General features: G+C 63.9%; 1 protein-coding gene across 6 annotated transcripts in view; it reads right to left on the minus strand.

Moving 5' to 3' along the window:
* Positions 1 to 1,036: 1,036 nt before the first annotated feature.
* CYTH1 (cytohesin 1) overlaps positions 1,037 to 15,372 on the minus strand; it is a 29,860-nt gene continuing 15,524 nt past the window's right edge. For 3 of the 6 annotated variants that reach the window (XM_024205927.2, XM_024205931.3, XM_024205930.2), the window contains exons 2-13: positions 14,770 to 14,852; positions 12,532 to 12,596; positions 11,387 to 11,453; positions 10,712 to 10,830; positions 9,891 to 9,971; positions 9,552 to 9,664; positions 9,054 to 9,202; positions 8,831 to 8,943; positions 4,401 to 4,479; positions 3,918 to 3,989; positions 3,178 to 3,332; positions 1,037 to 2,875 (exon numbers count right to left, since the gene is read on the minus strand). In XM_024205927.2, the coding sequence (XP_024061695.1) occupies positions 2,797 to 2,875; positions 3,178 to 3,332; positions 3,918 to 3,989; positions 4,401 to 4,479; positions 8,831 to 8,943; positions 9,054 to 9,202; positions 9,552 to 9,664; positions 9,891 to 9,971; positions 10,712 to 10,830; positions 11,387 to 11,453; positions 12,532 to 12,596; positions 14,770 to 14,852 (1,175 nt within the window). In that variant the 3' untranslated portion in view covers positions 1,037 to 2,796. Of the gene's footprint in view, positions 2,876 to 3,173; positions 3,333 to 3,917; positions 3,990 to 4,400; positions 4,480 to 8,830; positions 8,944 to 9,053; positions 9,203 to 9,551; positions 9,665 to 9,890; positions 9,972 to 10,711; positions 10,831 to 11,386; positions 11,454 to 12,531; positions 12,597 to 14,769; positions 14,853 to 15,372 lie in introns of those variants that run through there. The other 3 variants (XM_024205926.3, XM_026654470.1, XM_026654471.1) reach the window with 2 other exon arrangements.

Here is a 15,372-nt window from a genome sequence, read left to right on the forward strand (position 1 = left end):
GCTGGAACCGCTGACGGCCCAGATAACTGGAGAGGGCCGAGGCCCTTGGCAGCTCCCCAGGACCCTCGGGGGGGGGGGGTGTGACGACTCTGTCACTGCAGCCAGGCGGGATCATTGAGTCAGAGGTGGAACCCGCTGGCTTCTGCTGCGTTCACAGCTCACACTTTGAGCCTGGTGCTTCACTTGTTTAACTTTGCAACGTTGCTTCCTGCCTGTGGGGCTTGGCTGTTTTCTCTTCCCAGCCAAACCCTACCCATGGACTGTGCCGTGCTCCAGGGCCCACACTGGGGGGCTGAACAGCAGCAAAGCAGGGCTAACGCCACCCCTTCCCCAGGCCGAATCCTGCCAAAGGCAAAGCCATTTCCCCGAGGGAAGGGGGAGGGGCTAGAGGAGAAAACGACCCCAAACTGAATGACCAAGTTGCTCACCCCCTCTCTGGGCTGCAGGTAGAGCCAGGCTGGCTGATGCAGAGCGCAGAGCAGACGGGCGCGGGGGTCCCTGGGGAAATGTACCAGACTCAGATGCCTGTGGGGCCAGATCTCACTGGCCACGTGCAGAGTCTGGGTGGCTCAGGCCAAGAGCAGAAACCCCAAGGCCCGGTAAGAGCACAGGGCAAGAGAGGGTTGGACCCAGCCAGGCCGGCAGTGCAGGGACCAGTCCTCCAGGCCTGGGAGGAGCAGGCTGCAGGTGAAAGATTTGAAGCTCCAGGGCCACCCCATTGCACAGGGACACCCACAGCACACTGTGCAGGGCCTCTGCCTAGCCAGCGCTCTGCAGTGCCAGGCAAGACCGACTGATTTGGCTCCAACTTATTCCCTAGGCCAGAATGGAGGGGTGCACGGCTCATGACAGAGTGCCGAGAGCTCCCACGGGGCCCTGTGGGGCCAGAGATCCCCCAACACGGCGGCAGATGGGCCCCTGACCTGAGCACTAGGGGCAGGGAGATGCTCTCCCTCGGGAGCAGAGGCTGTGGTGTGAGCCGCCCCACGCAGCTGAGAACGGAGAGAACAGGCGAGACACGAGCAGGAGGCTGAGCGGAGGTTTGACGTTTATTTGCTGCAGATCCTCAGCGCTAGTTTACAAGGCCGTGGCAAAAAACCAAAGAGTTAGAATCAGACTAAAAAACCCTGAAACGCTGCCCGCCCTGCCAGAGAGGCCTCTGCACAGAACTTCAACAAATACAAAATAACCTTAAAGGAGAAAACTATACAGAATATTTACACCTCTGATAAATAGACTAATACTGCTGTGGGTGCCTCTCTCCAGACCCAGTGCATCAGGGCCAGGGGGCCGCGCAGGCTGGGGGGCCAGGCTGCTGGAGCTTGGGCAGCTTCCAGAGGAACCCTGTGCCCCAGACTGACCTCTCCTTCAGCCCCTGGGAGCAGCTGTCTTCCAGGCAGGTTCCAGGCCACTCATCTCCCTTCCCATGGGTTTCACAGCCCCCTCATTCCCGAACCCCAGCTTGCGCTAGCAGCAGGACCTGGGACACCCTCACCAGCCCGACCCCTCCCTGCCTGGAGGCTGGGGAATTCCCTCTGCAGGAAGCCGTGCATCCCCTCATGACACCTGGGCAAACCCAGCCCTGCTGCTCCAGTGTGCCTGGGATGTCGCTGAGCCCTTCGGCTGCTCCCTGAGCTCTGCTCGCAGCCCACGAGGCCCAGTGGTGCCAACTCCAGGAATAGGCCGGAGCAGGAGGCTGCCCGCTGGCAGCTCGGCACTGCTGCGTGGCACTGGGCACCTGTGGAAGCTATGGCTACATAAGGGCGCCATGATGGTTTTCGGACCCTTGGCCTCCCCTTCCCAGAACCTCCATGCCCGTCTGCTCCCATCTCTAACGAGCCCAGCTGCCCCGTGCGTCCCAGAACTCATTGGACTCTCCAAGGAGCCCAGGACAGACCGGTGCCCTCTAGAACGAGGGTAGGTGGGTGGGCAAGGCACATGGGCTCCCCTTGGCTCACGTCGTGCTCACACCCAAGTGCCTCCTCCCTCCCCACTCAGCGATTCCACCCCCCTCCCAAGCGAAACGCCTGCTGCTGAACGGCCCAGCACCAACTGAGCAGTGACAGACGGAACAGGCCCGAAGTGCTTCCAAACAAGTGCCCAGCTCAGCCCATGGCCCCCGCAGCGCCCTCCCCCAGGGGAATTAGCAGAGGCAGGGGTATAGTACACATGGGCAGACAGCAGTCGAGCAGGAGGCGGCCCCAGGCTTGGGCAGGGCTCCCAGAGCTCCCATCACATCTGCCCTGCCCCTCCCCACACAGGCTGCCCAAGGCTGACAGGTGTGTACAGGTGCCTTTGCCCCCATACACATCGACTCCCCCCCAGAGATCACGCGCTGCCGGCCTCAGGGGCTCCAGCTGGGGCAGAGACGGCATCGCTGACAAATCCTCCTTGAGCTCCTTGCAGGTGAAGTGTCTCGCTTGCAGGCGGCTCTGGCCCTCTCCCCCAGGCCATCCGGACATCGGCTAGGGCCTGAAGACGGCTCCCTGGGAAGGGAGCCCAGAAGGGAGCTGCCAGCCCCAAACTCCTGCTCATCTCACAAGGAGGCTGCTTTGCCGACGACGACCGTAGCTGCAGGCTCATCGCTGTGGCCCTAGGACCCTCCCAGCCCCCCCCAAACTCCTGCCCACCCCCCAATGGTAAAGAAATTGCAAAAGCTGAAGCTAGTCCCTGGGAATTCAGGCTGGGCTGGGCTGCAGGAGAGGCCCTTGCCTGGCAACCTGCTCTCTCCATCTCCAGGGGTGGGGAGCCTCTCGCTGCCTGGGAACGCTGACCTCGCTCGGCTGGCCCAGGCCGCTAATGTCTCTTCATGGAGGACACTTTCTTCTTCCTCGCCGCCAGCATCTCATAGAAGGGGTCCCTGCTGATCGCTGCCCTGGGCAGGGAGAAAGGACGTGTAAATGGGAGACCCAAGAGACCAGGGAAATCCCAGGTCATTCCTGTCCCCAGCGGGGAAGTGTGCTCTGGCAGCAAAGGAACTGACCAGGATCCAGGAGATCTAGGCTCTGCCCCAGACTCTGGGTAACCTTGGGCAGGTCTTGGGAGAACGTATGCAGGTCACCCGGGTACCACGGCCCGGCCAGTGCAGCACCCTCCCTCTGCAGGGGCAGCCCAGAGAACCTGGCCCAGTGCCCAGGCGGTACCCCCTCGCCACGGGGGGGAGGCAGCAACACTCACTTGATGCACTTCATCCACTCTTCCTTCTCCTCGGGGGTGGGGGCCGAGATGCGATACACCGTGTGGTTCCCCTCCACCACCCGCCCGTCTGCCTCCGTCTTACAGGCCTTGATCACTTGGTCTTTGTTGTCCGGGATGTAAAGCTCAAAGCAGTTCTGAGAAGGAAGGAGACCCTTTAGCAGCGGCCTCCAGCCAGGCACATGGGACCTGCCCCTGCCGATTAGGGGTTCTGGGGCCATGCCTGGGGAGGGGCAGGCCCTGGGAGTCACACGCCCTCCCATCCAGTTACAGCCTGGGAACGTCACCCCCTTGGGTGAACTACTAAGTGTGCAACAAGAAATGCTTCTACTGCAATCACTATATTGCAGCTGCCCGGTCCAGCAGCCTGCCCCAGAGCCGAGTGCTGGAGACGGGGGGGCGGCCCATCCTCTGCCAGGGAAGGATTGGGCATCTGGGGCCAAAGCAGCGAGCAGGTCTGAATGAGCGACACCAATGCTGCCCTGAAGCCAGCTGCCCCCACTAACAGCCCCCGCCCCGTGTGCCTGGTCATGAGGGGAGAATGCTGCAGCCCCAGGCTCTCTCCTTGCCCGGCTGGGCCCAGGCCGACATTCACACTACATCCCCCAAACACAAAGACCCCAAGGGCTTCTGCTGGAGAAATGCACACAGCCAAGTAAGGAGAAACTTCCCAGCTGGAGATTCCCCCACCCACCAAGGGCAGGGGCCGTGCAGAGACTCACGGGCTTTTTGGAGTCCTCCACCTCGCGGATGCTCAGGTTCTCCAAGGGGATGATGCCACGTGGCTCCTTATCCTGCAGGAGGCCAAGCAGAGAGGGAAGACGTTAGCCACAGAGCTGCGGGGGCCCACTGACATCCAGATCTGCTCCAAGAGCGCGGCTCCAGCCCTGGCCAGCCACTGGCTGCCCCCCAGGAGCAGGGCTGTGAGGGAAGGAAGTTGGTTGCCCCACAGCCTTAGCCAGCCATATAAAAATTCCCCCGCCCTGTGCCACTACAAGGGAGCCCCTCAATTCTGGGGGTGCAGCCACCTACTGCTAGAGTGGAGCACCCCAGGGCAGCTAAGTGGAGCCCCATTGTCTCCCATGGCCCCAGGGCTAGGAACATTCCTGCTAACCACACCCAGCTCGGGCCTGGCACTCGCAGCCTCTCCCAGCATCAGCTGAGCTCCATGACCCTGCGCAGGTGGGGGGGAGGGGGGCACTCACCGTCGTGTACTCGAAGTAGTAAAGGCAGTTGTCGGTCAGAATGAACCAGCGTCTCTTCCACGTCTTCACCCTGCCCCCTGCCAAGTACAGAGAGGCGCGGTTGACACAACACCCACCCCCAAGCCCCCGGGGTGGGGGGCCGGCTCACGGGCACGTCTAGGCTATGGCAGAGCTAGAGCCCACGGACGAGAACAGACAGAACAAACAAGCGTCTCGCAGAGCGCGGAGCCAGGGCACAAGCAGCGCGAGCCAGCCCCGCTCGGTGACTGCATGGGGCCAGCGCAGCAGAACAGGCAGCACAAAGCCACGGTGGCCGGATGTGAGCGGCAGTGAGAAGCGGATCGAGGAGCTGGAGCTGGGGGCAAGGGCTGATCTGACAGCCAGACGGTTCGGAGACACACCGCACTGGGAACTTGTTTCTGTACGGCGCGGACACAGAGCGGCCCATGCTGGCCCCGTTTCTGGGGTTTTCAGGCCCGTCGCAATGTGGCAGCCCAGGGTTTCTGGAATTTGGGTTTGTGGCTGTTTCACTCCAGAAGTTTCGAAATAGGAAACTCGCCCTGAAACGAAATGTGTGGCTCCGCACAGCTCCATCCCCGAACCCGGGGTCAGACGACATGCCAGGAGAGCCAGGCCCAGGGGAACCCCCCCTCCTGAGTCAGGCTGCCCACCCCAACCTCATCTCCCCAGGGACCCAGCCCCCTTTAGTCAGGGCAGGAATGACCCATTGTGGGCCAGGGGGAAGGTGCCGACAGCCTGGAGAGCAAACGCCCTGGCAGCAACAGGGCGAGCTGCCCCTGCCAAGGTGCCCTGGAGTGGGGTGAGATGGAGCTCAGCCCCCAAGGCGAGGGGGCCAGCGGGGCCAGCCTGGGGTGCTTTGTGACAGACAGGTGCCCTGCTAGGAACTTCACACCACTCCCCTCTGCCCACCAAGAGCTGGTGCTCCCTGCTGACGGGGGCTGGATTGGACCCAGCACCCCAGGGGGAAAGGCCCTGGATCACATCCCACCCCAAGCCAGCCAGTCTTTTGGAGAGGCTCGACGCTGCTGCCGAGGGCTGTTTAGATATAAAAAAAAAAAAAAGGAGAGCAAAGTCACTGCTGGGCCCAGCCCAGCGACCCTGGGCACGGCCAGCCTGGGCTTCTGGTCTGGGAAATCCGGGGCTTTAAGGGGAGCTGAGAAGACTTCACCTGCCAGGGTCGAGCCAGGGCCTCGGATGTCACTGGCTTGGTGAGGAGATGAGGCTAGAGGCAAGGAGTAGGGCGGCTGCCTCTGCCTAGGAGCCAGTGGGTGAGGAACGGGTCCACAACTGCCATGTCTGCACAGAGACGCAGAGCACCCGGGGCCCCAAACACCCGTGCGAGCCCTTGGGTGCCCTTCAACTGAAACTGCTGGGGCTCCTGGGGATGGAGGCCTGGCCCAGCCTCTCACGTGGGGATCCCCGTGCCAGGGCAGCCTGCGCGGCGAGGACTCCTGGGCTGATCATGGGTGTTGGGTCCCCCTTGGTCAGCACTGGGCAGCAATAGCAAAGCTACCCGGCTCTCCACCAGCCCGGGGAAGCAGGTGCTGATTCTGGGAGGAGTGGAGGAGGAAGCTCTGCTCACAGACAGCGGGCGACCCTTCCAGCCACCCCCAGGAGCAGACGCTGCCCAGCCCTGCACAGAGACCTGGACTCTCAGCAGAAACAACACAAGCAGACAGTTACAGTCAGCACCTGGGACAGTCCCCAGGGAACTCATGGGCTCCCCCCCCCACACGCACCAGGGGTCCTGAGCCCTGCTGGCAGCAGGCTGAGGGCTGCTCCCCGCAATCCGCACGGCTGGTCCAGGAAAAGGAGGATTCAATTTCCCAGCTGCAACTAGAGCCCTGGAAACGACCTCCCTTTGCCACTCGCAGCGGGGGGCACTGCACTGGCTCTGAGGACAAGAGCACCCCAAAGCCAGGCCACCTGGCCCTTGAGGCCTCGCGACCGCCAGTGCAAGAGGTGTGGACACAGGGCTGCAGCAGCTGCCCCCTCACACGCTGCCGGATGCGCTGAGCCACCCCGAACATCTCCCGACACGTCACTCAAATGGGAGCTGGCATGTGAGCGCAGAGAGGCTGGGCTCCACCAGGGTGCTGTGGAGTAAGGTGTCGCCATGTCCCCAGGGCCATGGCCCAGAGCTGGGGCTGGGCTCAGACCTGCAGACTCGGGAGGGGCTGACTGGGTTTGAGTTATGGAGGGCCACTGCCACTGCCCAGCCAAGCGGGGAGAGGGGCTCCCAGAGGTCACGCAGGGCCCGAAGCGGACGACTCCCTGCCCTCAGCCCAGGATGCAGAGCGTGGGGGCGAGTTCCCCAGGGACTGCGGTCAGTTAGCAGCAGCAGCAGCGGCAGCAATGAGACGATCACCAGCAATTCAACCCAAAAAGAAAAGAAATGGAGGAAGCCCCAGCAGCCAGAGCAGAGCGAGGGAGGGGGTTGCGGGAGGGAGTGGGGGTACGTACCTCCTGGAGTTTGGGGCAAGGAAAGGAAGAGCCAAAATCATGGAAACATACAAATGAGGGAGAAAAGAAAATTAAAACAAAGAAATTAACCCCGCCCTCGCCCTGGTGCAGCCAGCGCTGCACGTCGTGTTGGCCAGGAGGGGGCACTGCCGCGGCCATCAGCTGCTAGAGCAGTGGGGACAGGTGCCATAGAGCGGGCCATAGGGGACCGGGCTGCTGGGCGCTGGCCTGGCAAATAGGAATGCTACCTGCAGCCAGGCCCATGCCCAGCACGGCCAGCAGGCGCCTGACTCGCTCCCTGGGATACAGAGCCAGGGAGCTCTGCTGGTTCACGGCCCAGCGTGGGCAGAGCTGCAGGCAGCATCCCAGCTGCAAACAGCCGGCGCTTGGGACTGCTGGGCCGAGACAGGGGCTCGTTGGGGGCCCATTCACCCAGTGAGTCGCTCGGCAGGCAGGGCCCTTTCTCTGTCCTGCAGCTGGTTTGCTGCAGAGCCACCCAGCGGCTGGAGGCCAGTGGGTTTAGAGCTCAGACAGACGGGGGTAGATGGCCTGAGATCAGTGTCAGGGACATGATCCCAACGCCAGTGCTTGTGGCCGAGCTACTCTGCTGCTTCTATGGAGAGCCCATGTGGGGACGTGGCCCTTCCCCCATCCCATCGCGACAGGCTGGGGAACGAAGGATCCCCTGAACCCTGGAGAGGGGGAGGGGATCCCTGTCAACGCCCCAGCCCAGGCTTGTGCGGGCAACCAGGCGGGCCCAAGGGCAGGTTGGGCACCCCTGCTCTAGGCACGTCTGTGAGAGTGGCAGGCCCTCTCCTGCTACCGACGGGGCTGGCAACAAGGCAGAGAGATGTTAGAGGGTAGAGTCCAAACCACAGCAAGAGCCCCAGGGAAAAGCCTCCAGATGGAGTCAGCTCCTGCCAGGGCCTGTTGGGTCTCTGCAGCCCCAGCTCTTGACCGGGGCACAGACAAGAAAACCCCAACATAGCTACTGAAACGAAGAAACCCACGAGCCGGGGCGGCCACGCAGCTGGGGAGGGGCTGTTGGTGCCGTGGGGAGCTACAGCCGGGGCGCGGGGATGCCATGCATGTTGCCTGCATGTGGAGCCAGGATGTGCAAGGTGATGATGCTCTGGGGAGGGTGTGCCAGGAACCAGGCTGTGGCATGGAGGAGATGCACACAGCCTGGGGCAGCTCGCAGTTCGCCTTCTGAGTGAGTGTGGCGGGAGGCACTCCAGCAGGATGTAGCCAAGATGCTGGGTGCCGTCACCAGCCCCCAACCAGCCCCTCCCTGCCAGTACTGCAGCCCCCCGGACCTCCGCAGCCCTCCCTCTCAGGACCGCAGCCCCCAAGAACCTCCCCATCCCTTCCCCCCAGCACTGCAGTCCCCAGAACTTCCCCTCCCTCCCAGCACCGCAGCCCCCGGGACCTCCCAGCCCTCCCCGAGCACCGCAGCCCCCGGGTCCGTCCCCCATCCCTCCCAGCACCACAGCCCCCGGGACCGTCCCCCATCCCTGCCACACTGCCGGCACCATGGGACACTCCCCCCCAGCACTGCAGCCTCCAGGACTTTCCCTTCCCCTTCCTCCCAGCACTACCGACCATGGGACCTCCCCTGCCTGCCAGCGCCGCATCCCCCAGGACCGCCCCATCCCTTCCCACACGGTCACCAGAAAGTGAGGCTGGATTCCCAGGGAGACCCGGCCAGCCTTGCTGAAGGCCAGCAGGGCTGCACAGTGCCACCGAGGGCAAGGTGGGGCCAACTGGGGCTCCATTACCGGGGAAAGTGCCTTGGGGGGTTGCAGAGCTGGGGCCAGGACATGCAGCTTTCCCGGCAGGCTGAGCCACAGAGCTCGCTGCCCGTCGCTAGTGCCCCTGAGCAGGGGCTCGAGAGGCTGCAGGTACATTCCCGTGGCCACGCTCGGCTCCCGGGGGCGAAGCACTCACCGAGTTTCAGCAGCCAGCCCTCGCGGTCGGGGTTGAAGAAGGTGTGGGTGAGGTCGTTGCCATCGTCCTCGGGGATTTTGAAGGGCTCGTTCTTTATGCTCTCGTAGAGATTCTGGCACAGAGAGAAGCACACGAGGGTCAAATCCAGGGGGCAGCTCCCCGGGGCCAGTGAGCCCCAGCGCCGCAGGTGCCGGGCAAGGCAGTACCCCCCGCCTGCCTCACCCTGAGCAGCTCCTCCGGCAGGTCGCCCCCGTCGTTGATGCCGCGGTTCATGGCGATGAAGCGCTCCACCGTGGGCTTGTCCTTGACGTTGGGGTTGTGCAGGCTGGTGTTCAGCATGATGATGGCGAAGGAGAGGACGTAGCAGGTGTCTGCAGGGCACAGAGAGGTGGGTCAGCTGGGTCCCGGGCAGGCCAGGCACACGGTGAAGGGCAGAGAGGCCAGGCTGGGAGCAGTCCCCAGGCTCATTCCTGGCAGACGCGGCCACACTGGGCCTGCAGCCCAAACCCAGCCTCCACTCCCTCCCCGGGCCCCCAGGGCAGCGCAGACCCCATCCCCAGCAGCATGGGGGGGGGAAAGGTGTCAGAGCCAGGGATCAGGCAGACCTCTCCTGCTCTCTCCGGGGACCTCTGGGTTTGGAGTTGGCCTGGCAACGAGGGACTCTGGGGCGGCCTGAGGCCCGTCCGTCAGAGTGCCCTGCCCCGTGGGGAGTGCTGTTACCTGTGGACTGAAAGACGCCGGGATTGCATTGACAGTACCGCTGGGCAAACGCCTCCATCATCCGATCGATCTTCTGCGCCTCGCCCGGCAGGCGGAAACTCCACAGGAACTGCCTGCGGGACAGGGGTGGGTATCAGCTGCGCAGGGAGCGGTCTCCCCAGGGATGGGGCGCATGGCCTCGGAGTCCTTCCTCCCCCATCTCGGGCCGACACCCCACAAGGGCAGGGGACAATCCCCACCAGACCAGCCCGGGGCACCCAGCCAGGGCTCACCCATGCGCACGGGGATGGGGAGACAGGTGCCCGAGGTGATGGCTCAGTCCCCCGCACACACACTCACCGCAGCGCTTGCACCAGGTTGAGGTCAGTGAATTCGTGCAGCTCCACGAAGGCGTGCAGGACCTGGATGTTAAACTCGTCTCTGCCGGGACAAAGGCAGAGCCCAGGGGCCCGAGTCATGGCTGCCCCACACCCCCAGGTCGCACTCTGCCCCACCCTGCCCCAGCCTCTCAGCCCTCCCCAGGGTCGTGGGCTGCAGTAGCACCCTCACCCCTTGGGGGCAGCCCTGCCCCATGCCTGGCCCAGCCCTAGACATAGAGTGAGCAAGGAGGGGAACAGGTACAGCCCCATCCCCAGGCCTATTTTACACATTTGGGTCTCCCATAAGTCTTGAGGGCTGCCCATGCCTGCCGGGCCTGGAGCCCAGCCCCAAGCCAGGGGGCAGGTTATGGGCACTGGCACCAGCTGCTCATTTCAGGGGCCTGGTAGCTGCACTGTCTCCTCCGCCTCCCCGACCAGGCATGGTGCAGGCTGGGTCGGGAGCGGGGCCCTGCCACCTCTGTGCAGCGCTAGGGGATGCCAGCAGGATGCCTGCGCTGCCAGTAGCTAGCAGCTCCTTTGCCTTCACCCCTGCACGCTGCATGCCCTCCGCTCCAGCAACCACCACACGCCCCTCCCACTGCTGCCATGGCCACAGGACCTGCGGGCAGATGGGAACTGCCAGCCCCATGTCCTTGCTCTGGCAGCAGCCAATCCCTGGGCCTTAGCCCAGCCTAGTCGCCCCATCCCATAAGACACTGAGGGGAGATTCCTCCCTGCCCCCTGCAGTGATCAGCTGGTGCCCTGGACACAGATGCCACCACCCTGGCCAGCAGCTGGTACCTCTCGCCCAGGTAGTCGCCAATGGCCGTCTTGTTGAGCCCCTCCCCCTTGTAGAGGAACTGGGCGATGTCCTCGCAGGTGTTCTTCAGCAGGTCGTTCTCAATCAGGAACTGGATCCCCTGGGAAGGCGGGAGAACAAGGCCTGTGACTCCAGCTCAGCACTGCCGGGCACTGCCTCGAGGGGCACAGCCGAGCCCATGCCAGGAGGCTCCTCAGCATCCCCATCATCAGCCCAGCACAGGGAGCCCTTGCGAGCAACCGGCAGGAGCCCTCTGGGCGCAGGAGGCTGGCCCCTGCCAAGGGTCCCATCACCCAGGAAGCCACCCTTCCAAGGGAGCCCAGGAATCCAGCAGTGCTCCAGCCCCCATGGGATTGGGGCCCTAGGTAAGAGCGATGGGAAGGGGACCCCGGAGACAGAAGCAGTGCAACAGTGAAAACCCCCCTCTGTGGATGGGGTCCCCCATCCCCAGACCCTTCCATTCTGTCCAGTACGTGGTGCCCCCAAATCCCAACGTGGAGCATGGCCTGGAACGTGTCCCAGCGACCTGGGGAGGCTGCGTTTGCAGTGCCTGGACCCCAAGGTGAACGGGGCAGGAACCACCCCCCTCCCCTGGGTGCTGTGATTGCAGCTCTGCGTCTCTGCCTGCAGCCCAGCCCCCGGGGCATTGCCCTTACCTTTTTGGGGTCCATGTTGAACTTCTTCCTGCCCATTGCCACCTGCTTGTTCCTCTGCATGGTTTTCCTATAACGCACAAAGGCCAGCTCTGAACTCCGGGAGTGGCCAGGCTTCTGGCCTGGGGCTCCCGACCTTGGAGAGGCAGGCGTTCGGCAGCCAGAGCAGACTCCCTGTGCCAGCCTGCGGCCTCTTCTCAAGCCCAGAGAGACCCATGTGAGCCCCACCGGGGCAGAGTAGGAACCCCCTGCTCTCTGCACCTGGGTCTGGAGGCTGCAGCCCCTGAACGCGGCACGAGCCAGAGCCCAGGGCACCAGGCCATTTTAAAGAGCTGTTTTGGGGGGAGGTTCTCAGAGCTCTCAGCCCCTCATTGTTAAAGGATCCCACGGCATGCCAGGAAAACCAGGAGGCAGGCCCTGCCCCGAAGAGCTGGCAGGCCTGCCCCGGGCCTGCTGCATGGAGGGGCAGAGGGCCCAGTGCAGACACAGCCTGGGGACCAGAAGGGGCTTTGTGCAGACAAAGTGCCCCGGTGGCGGCTCCCGTCTGGCCCCGCACTCTGCTCTTGGGGATGGATGGGGACTTGGGGGCCTGGGAGCTCTGGCCCAGCAGGCTGCAGCTTCGCAGGGTGACTCCAGGGGGAGGGGAACCCTGACGTGAGGGTGATTGGAAGTGACGCTGCAAGTCAGTTTCCATTGGCCATTAGGGCTCCCTAATCCCGCGCTGGCACCGTCTGCACCAGCTCAGAATAACAAAGGCAGACAGTCTCCAAGGCCAGACGGAGGGGCTGGGCTGTGGGGAAAAACAGGGCCATTTGGAGCAGCGGATCAGACCGGAGATCCCGTTACCGTATTAAGGAATAAGATGCGGCCTGGGAATTCCAGCCCGCGCCGGCGCTCATGGGACTTTGGCCTCCTTAGCCAACACCCCTCCCTCAGCCGGCAGCCAGGCTGGGGTTGCACTGGGCCGAGAGCCCGAGAAACTCCCGGCTCGTCCCTGCACCCACCGGGCACAGCTAAGGCTGCCGGTGCTCAGGCTCCTCTGGGGCCTTGCTTCCCCCCGCAGGGACTGGGCCCAGGCTGCACGGCGCCAGGCAGCTGGAGGCCGCTCCCCCTCTCGCTCAGCCAGCCGGGTCACGGGCAGGACTCACCTCTCTTCCGTGGAGCCCAGGTTCTCAATCTCATTGGTCACTTCTGCTATCTCATCTCTCAGCCGCTAAGAGAGACAGAGACACACGTGGTGAGGGGGGAGCAGGGACCTCTCTCACCACCTCCCCCAGCGCCACTCCAGCTCCCTCAATCCAGGAGCTCTCACCCCATAACTCACTCACCCTCCCAAGCCCCAGGGTGGGGATATTGCCCAATTCGAGAGGGGAATGACCTGTCCAGGGTCATACAGCCAGCAGTCGGACCCAGGAGCCCTGAAGCCTGGGTCCCTGCTCCGAGCCTAGGGCCAGCACTCCCTGGGGCGGTGCACCCGGAACCAGGCTCTGCGTTGTTCTGCCAGGACAAGCCCAGACAGACAGGCAAGGGACACAGGCCGTGCCAGATACAGCCCAAGGTTAACTGTGCCAGCCAAGTCAGGAACCTCCCCCCACCCGCCCAGACAGAAGGGCAGCCTTGACCCTCCCCAAAGAGGGCCAACTGAGGTGAGTGCCAAGGCCAGAGCAGCCCGGAGACCCCAGCGAGCCCCTCGTCTAACTCCCCCTCCCTGAGGTGCAGTGCTGCAACCCAGCAAGCCCGTGGCAGCGCTCAGCTAGCGAACGGGGAGCCGGCAGCGCTGCGGGCGCTAATCTCCAAGCAGCACCAAGGCGCTCTGCTCCCACAGGAAGGAAGAGGCCCAGAGGTTAATGTAATTACGCTCTAATCCTTTTAGTTCATGCCCAGCATATGGCGGTAATTAGACTCCGCTGCCTTAATCACTGACATGATTGACGAGTGTCCCAGATGGGCCCCAGCACCCCACCCAGCAACCAGAACTCCATGGGGCAAGGGCCTGGCCTGGCCCAGCAGCCCCCAATCGCCCCCTGGCTGCACCACAGGACGCAGCCAGCACCTGGTCCCTCAGGAGGGGTCATAGGTCATCAGAAAAGGCACCAAGGTGAAATACGGAAAAAGCAAGAAACCCGAAAGCCCAGCATCCCTTAAGAGAGGAGAACAGACTGGAAGAGGGGCCCTGCCAGGGAGGGGGCAGCAGCAGCCCCCAGTGCCAGGGCACCCCATGAGATCAGTGCAACCAACCCAAGGACTGGCCCCCACCCAGCCCCCAGCAGGCAGCTGTAGGGAGAAGGGGACATCTCTGGGAGAGACAGCGCCGTGCACTGCCAATGGGGGGCATAGCCAGGGCAGGCTCCTGGCCTGCTCCACTCTGCCCCCAGCACCCGGCTTCAGCCTCCTCGACTTACTTCCCTTTGGCTCCAGTGCTCTGTCCCAGAAACGTCAGGGGAAGAGCTGCTCTGGGGAGCTGAGGTGTGGGGAGGGGAGGGGGATGGTACGTGAGCTGGGAGCTGCTTCCAGCCGGCCAGCCCGGTTTTGAGAGCGATCCGTTCCCTGACAGCACTGGCTAGGGGCCCCTGGGCTGAGGCTGGAGGGGCAGGTGACAGGGCCCTTCTCCCAGGTTGGGAGGAGAGTGCCAGTGACTGTGCTGCAGTGCCTGGGGAGAACACCCCCAGAGCAAGGGTGCTGTTCTGGAGACGGGGTGGAGGGGACACTGACTCCTCACTTCTTCCGCTCATGGCCCTCACCGGTTTGCGCTGGGCAACGGGAGGCCGGTGCCAATGAGCTAATAGAGCCCTGCCCCGTTGAGCACACAGCATGAGAGCTGGGCATGGGATAGCGTCCATGGAGCAGAGGGCATTGGGGGGGGGGAGGGGAAGAGAGAGAGAAATGAAGCCAGGAGACAAGTGCCGCAAGTCCCGCGTCCTCCCCTGTCTCGGGGGGGGGGGGGGGCCCTCCCCATCACTGCCACAAGCCACAGCGACCTGACAAGCCCGGGCGAGAACAGGGGAAGGCCACAGCGAGGTGATGCTCGCACAGGGAGCTACAACGGCTAATTGGGCCCTTCAGCAACTTCTCTCCCGCCCCCCGGCGGCAGCAGTGCAGAGGAACGCCCTGCACACTGATGTGCCGTGACACTGTCCCTCTCCCGCGGCAATGGTGCTGAGGCAGAAGGTGCCGAGAGCAGAGCGTCTGGGGCGGGCAGGGGAGAGGAATAGCAGGCCAGCCGCAGAGCTCGACATGCCGACGGGGAAAGCGTCCCAGGCTCTGGCCAGGCCTGGCCCGGCCCACAGCGCGTCTCAGAACGAAGGGCACCGGCGGATAATTCCAGGTCTGAGCGGAGCTGGGCTCCTCTCCAGCACCTTCCACCCCTTGGCCTCCCGCCCCCTCACCTGTATGTCGGCTAGCAGCTCCTGCTTGCGGCGACGGATGTTCTCCAGCTCCTGGCACTCCTCTGGGGTCAGGTCGCTGGGGACTGCGAGGGGAGAGGAGAGAGGGTTAGGCCTGGCACATGCACCCTCCTGAGCCCTGCGCTGCCCAAGCGGGGAGCTCCCCAGTCCTGCCTAGCAAGCAGCACTCCCCAGGGGCTACCACCACCCACTCTGCCCCCAGCAGCCTGACTCCTGACTACAGCTTGGGGTCTGCACTGCCTGCCCCCCTTTTCCGGGGCTGAACCTGGCTTTGCTGCTGGCCTTCCCAGGGCCCTGCTCGGGCACCTGCAGGCAGAGAACAGCCGTGCTGGACCACGGGGAGAGCTAAGTGAGCACCGCACGCCAAAGGGCACGTCTGGGGGCTACTCCCACCTCAGGAGCCTCCCACAACCCACCCAGAAACTCAACCTCCTCCTCCCAGCCACAGCCCCCTGCACCCAGAAGGCAGTTCCCGGGCAAGCCAGCAAAGGGAACACAGCACCCCTTTCACAGAGGCCTGCAGGAGCAGGGGTCCTCTGGATGTCAGCTCATCCAGGCCCTTATTCCTGGCTGCAGGGCCCACCT

This window comes from Terrapene carolina, unplaced genomic scaffold, assembly GCF_002925995.2.
Source record: "Terrapene carolina triunguis isolate 2854851 unplaced genomic scaffold, T_m_triunguis-2.0 Scaffold192, whole genome shotgun sequence".
Lineage (NCBI taxonomy): Eukaryota > Metazoa > Chordata > Testudines > Emydidae > Terrapene > Terrapene triunguis.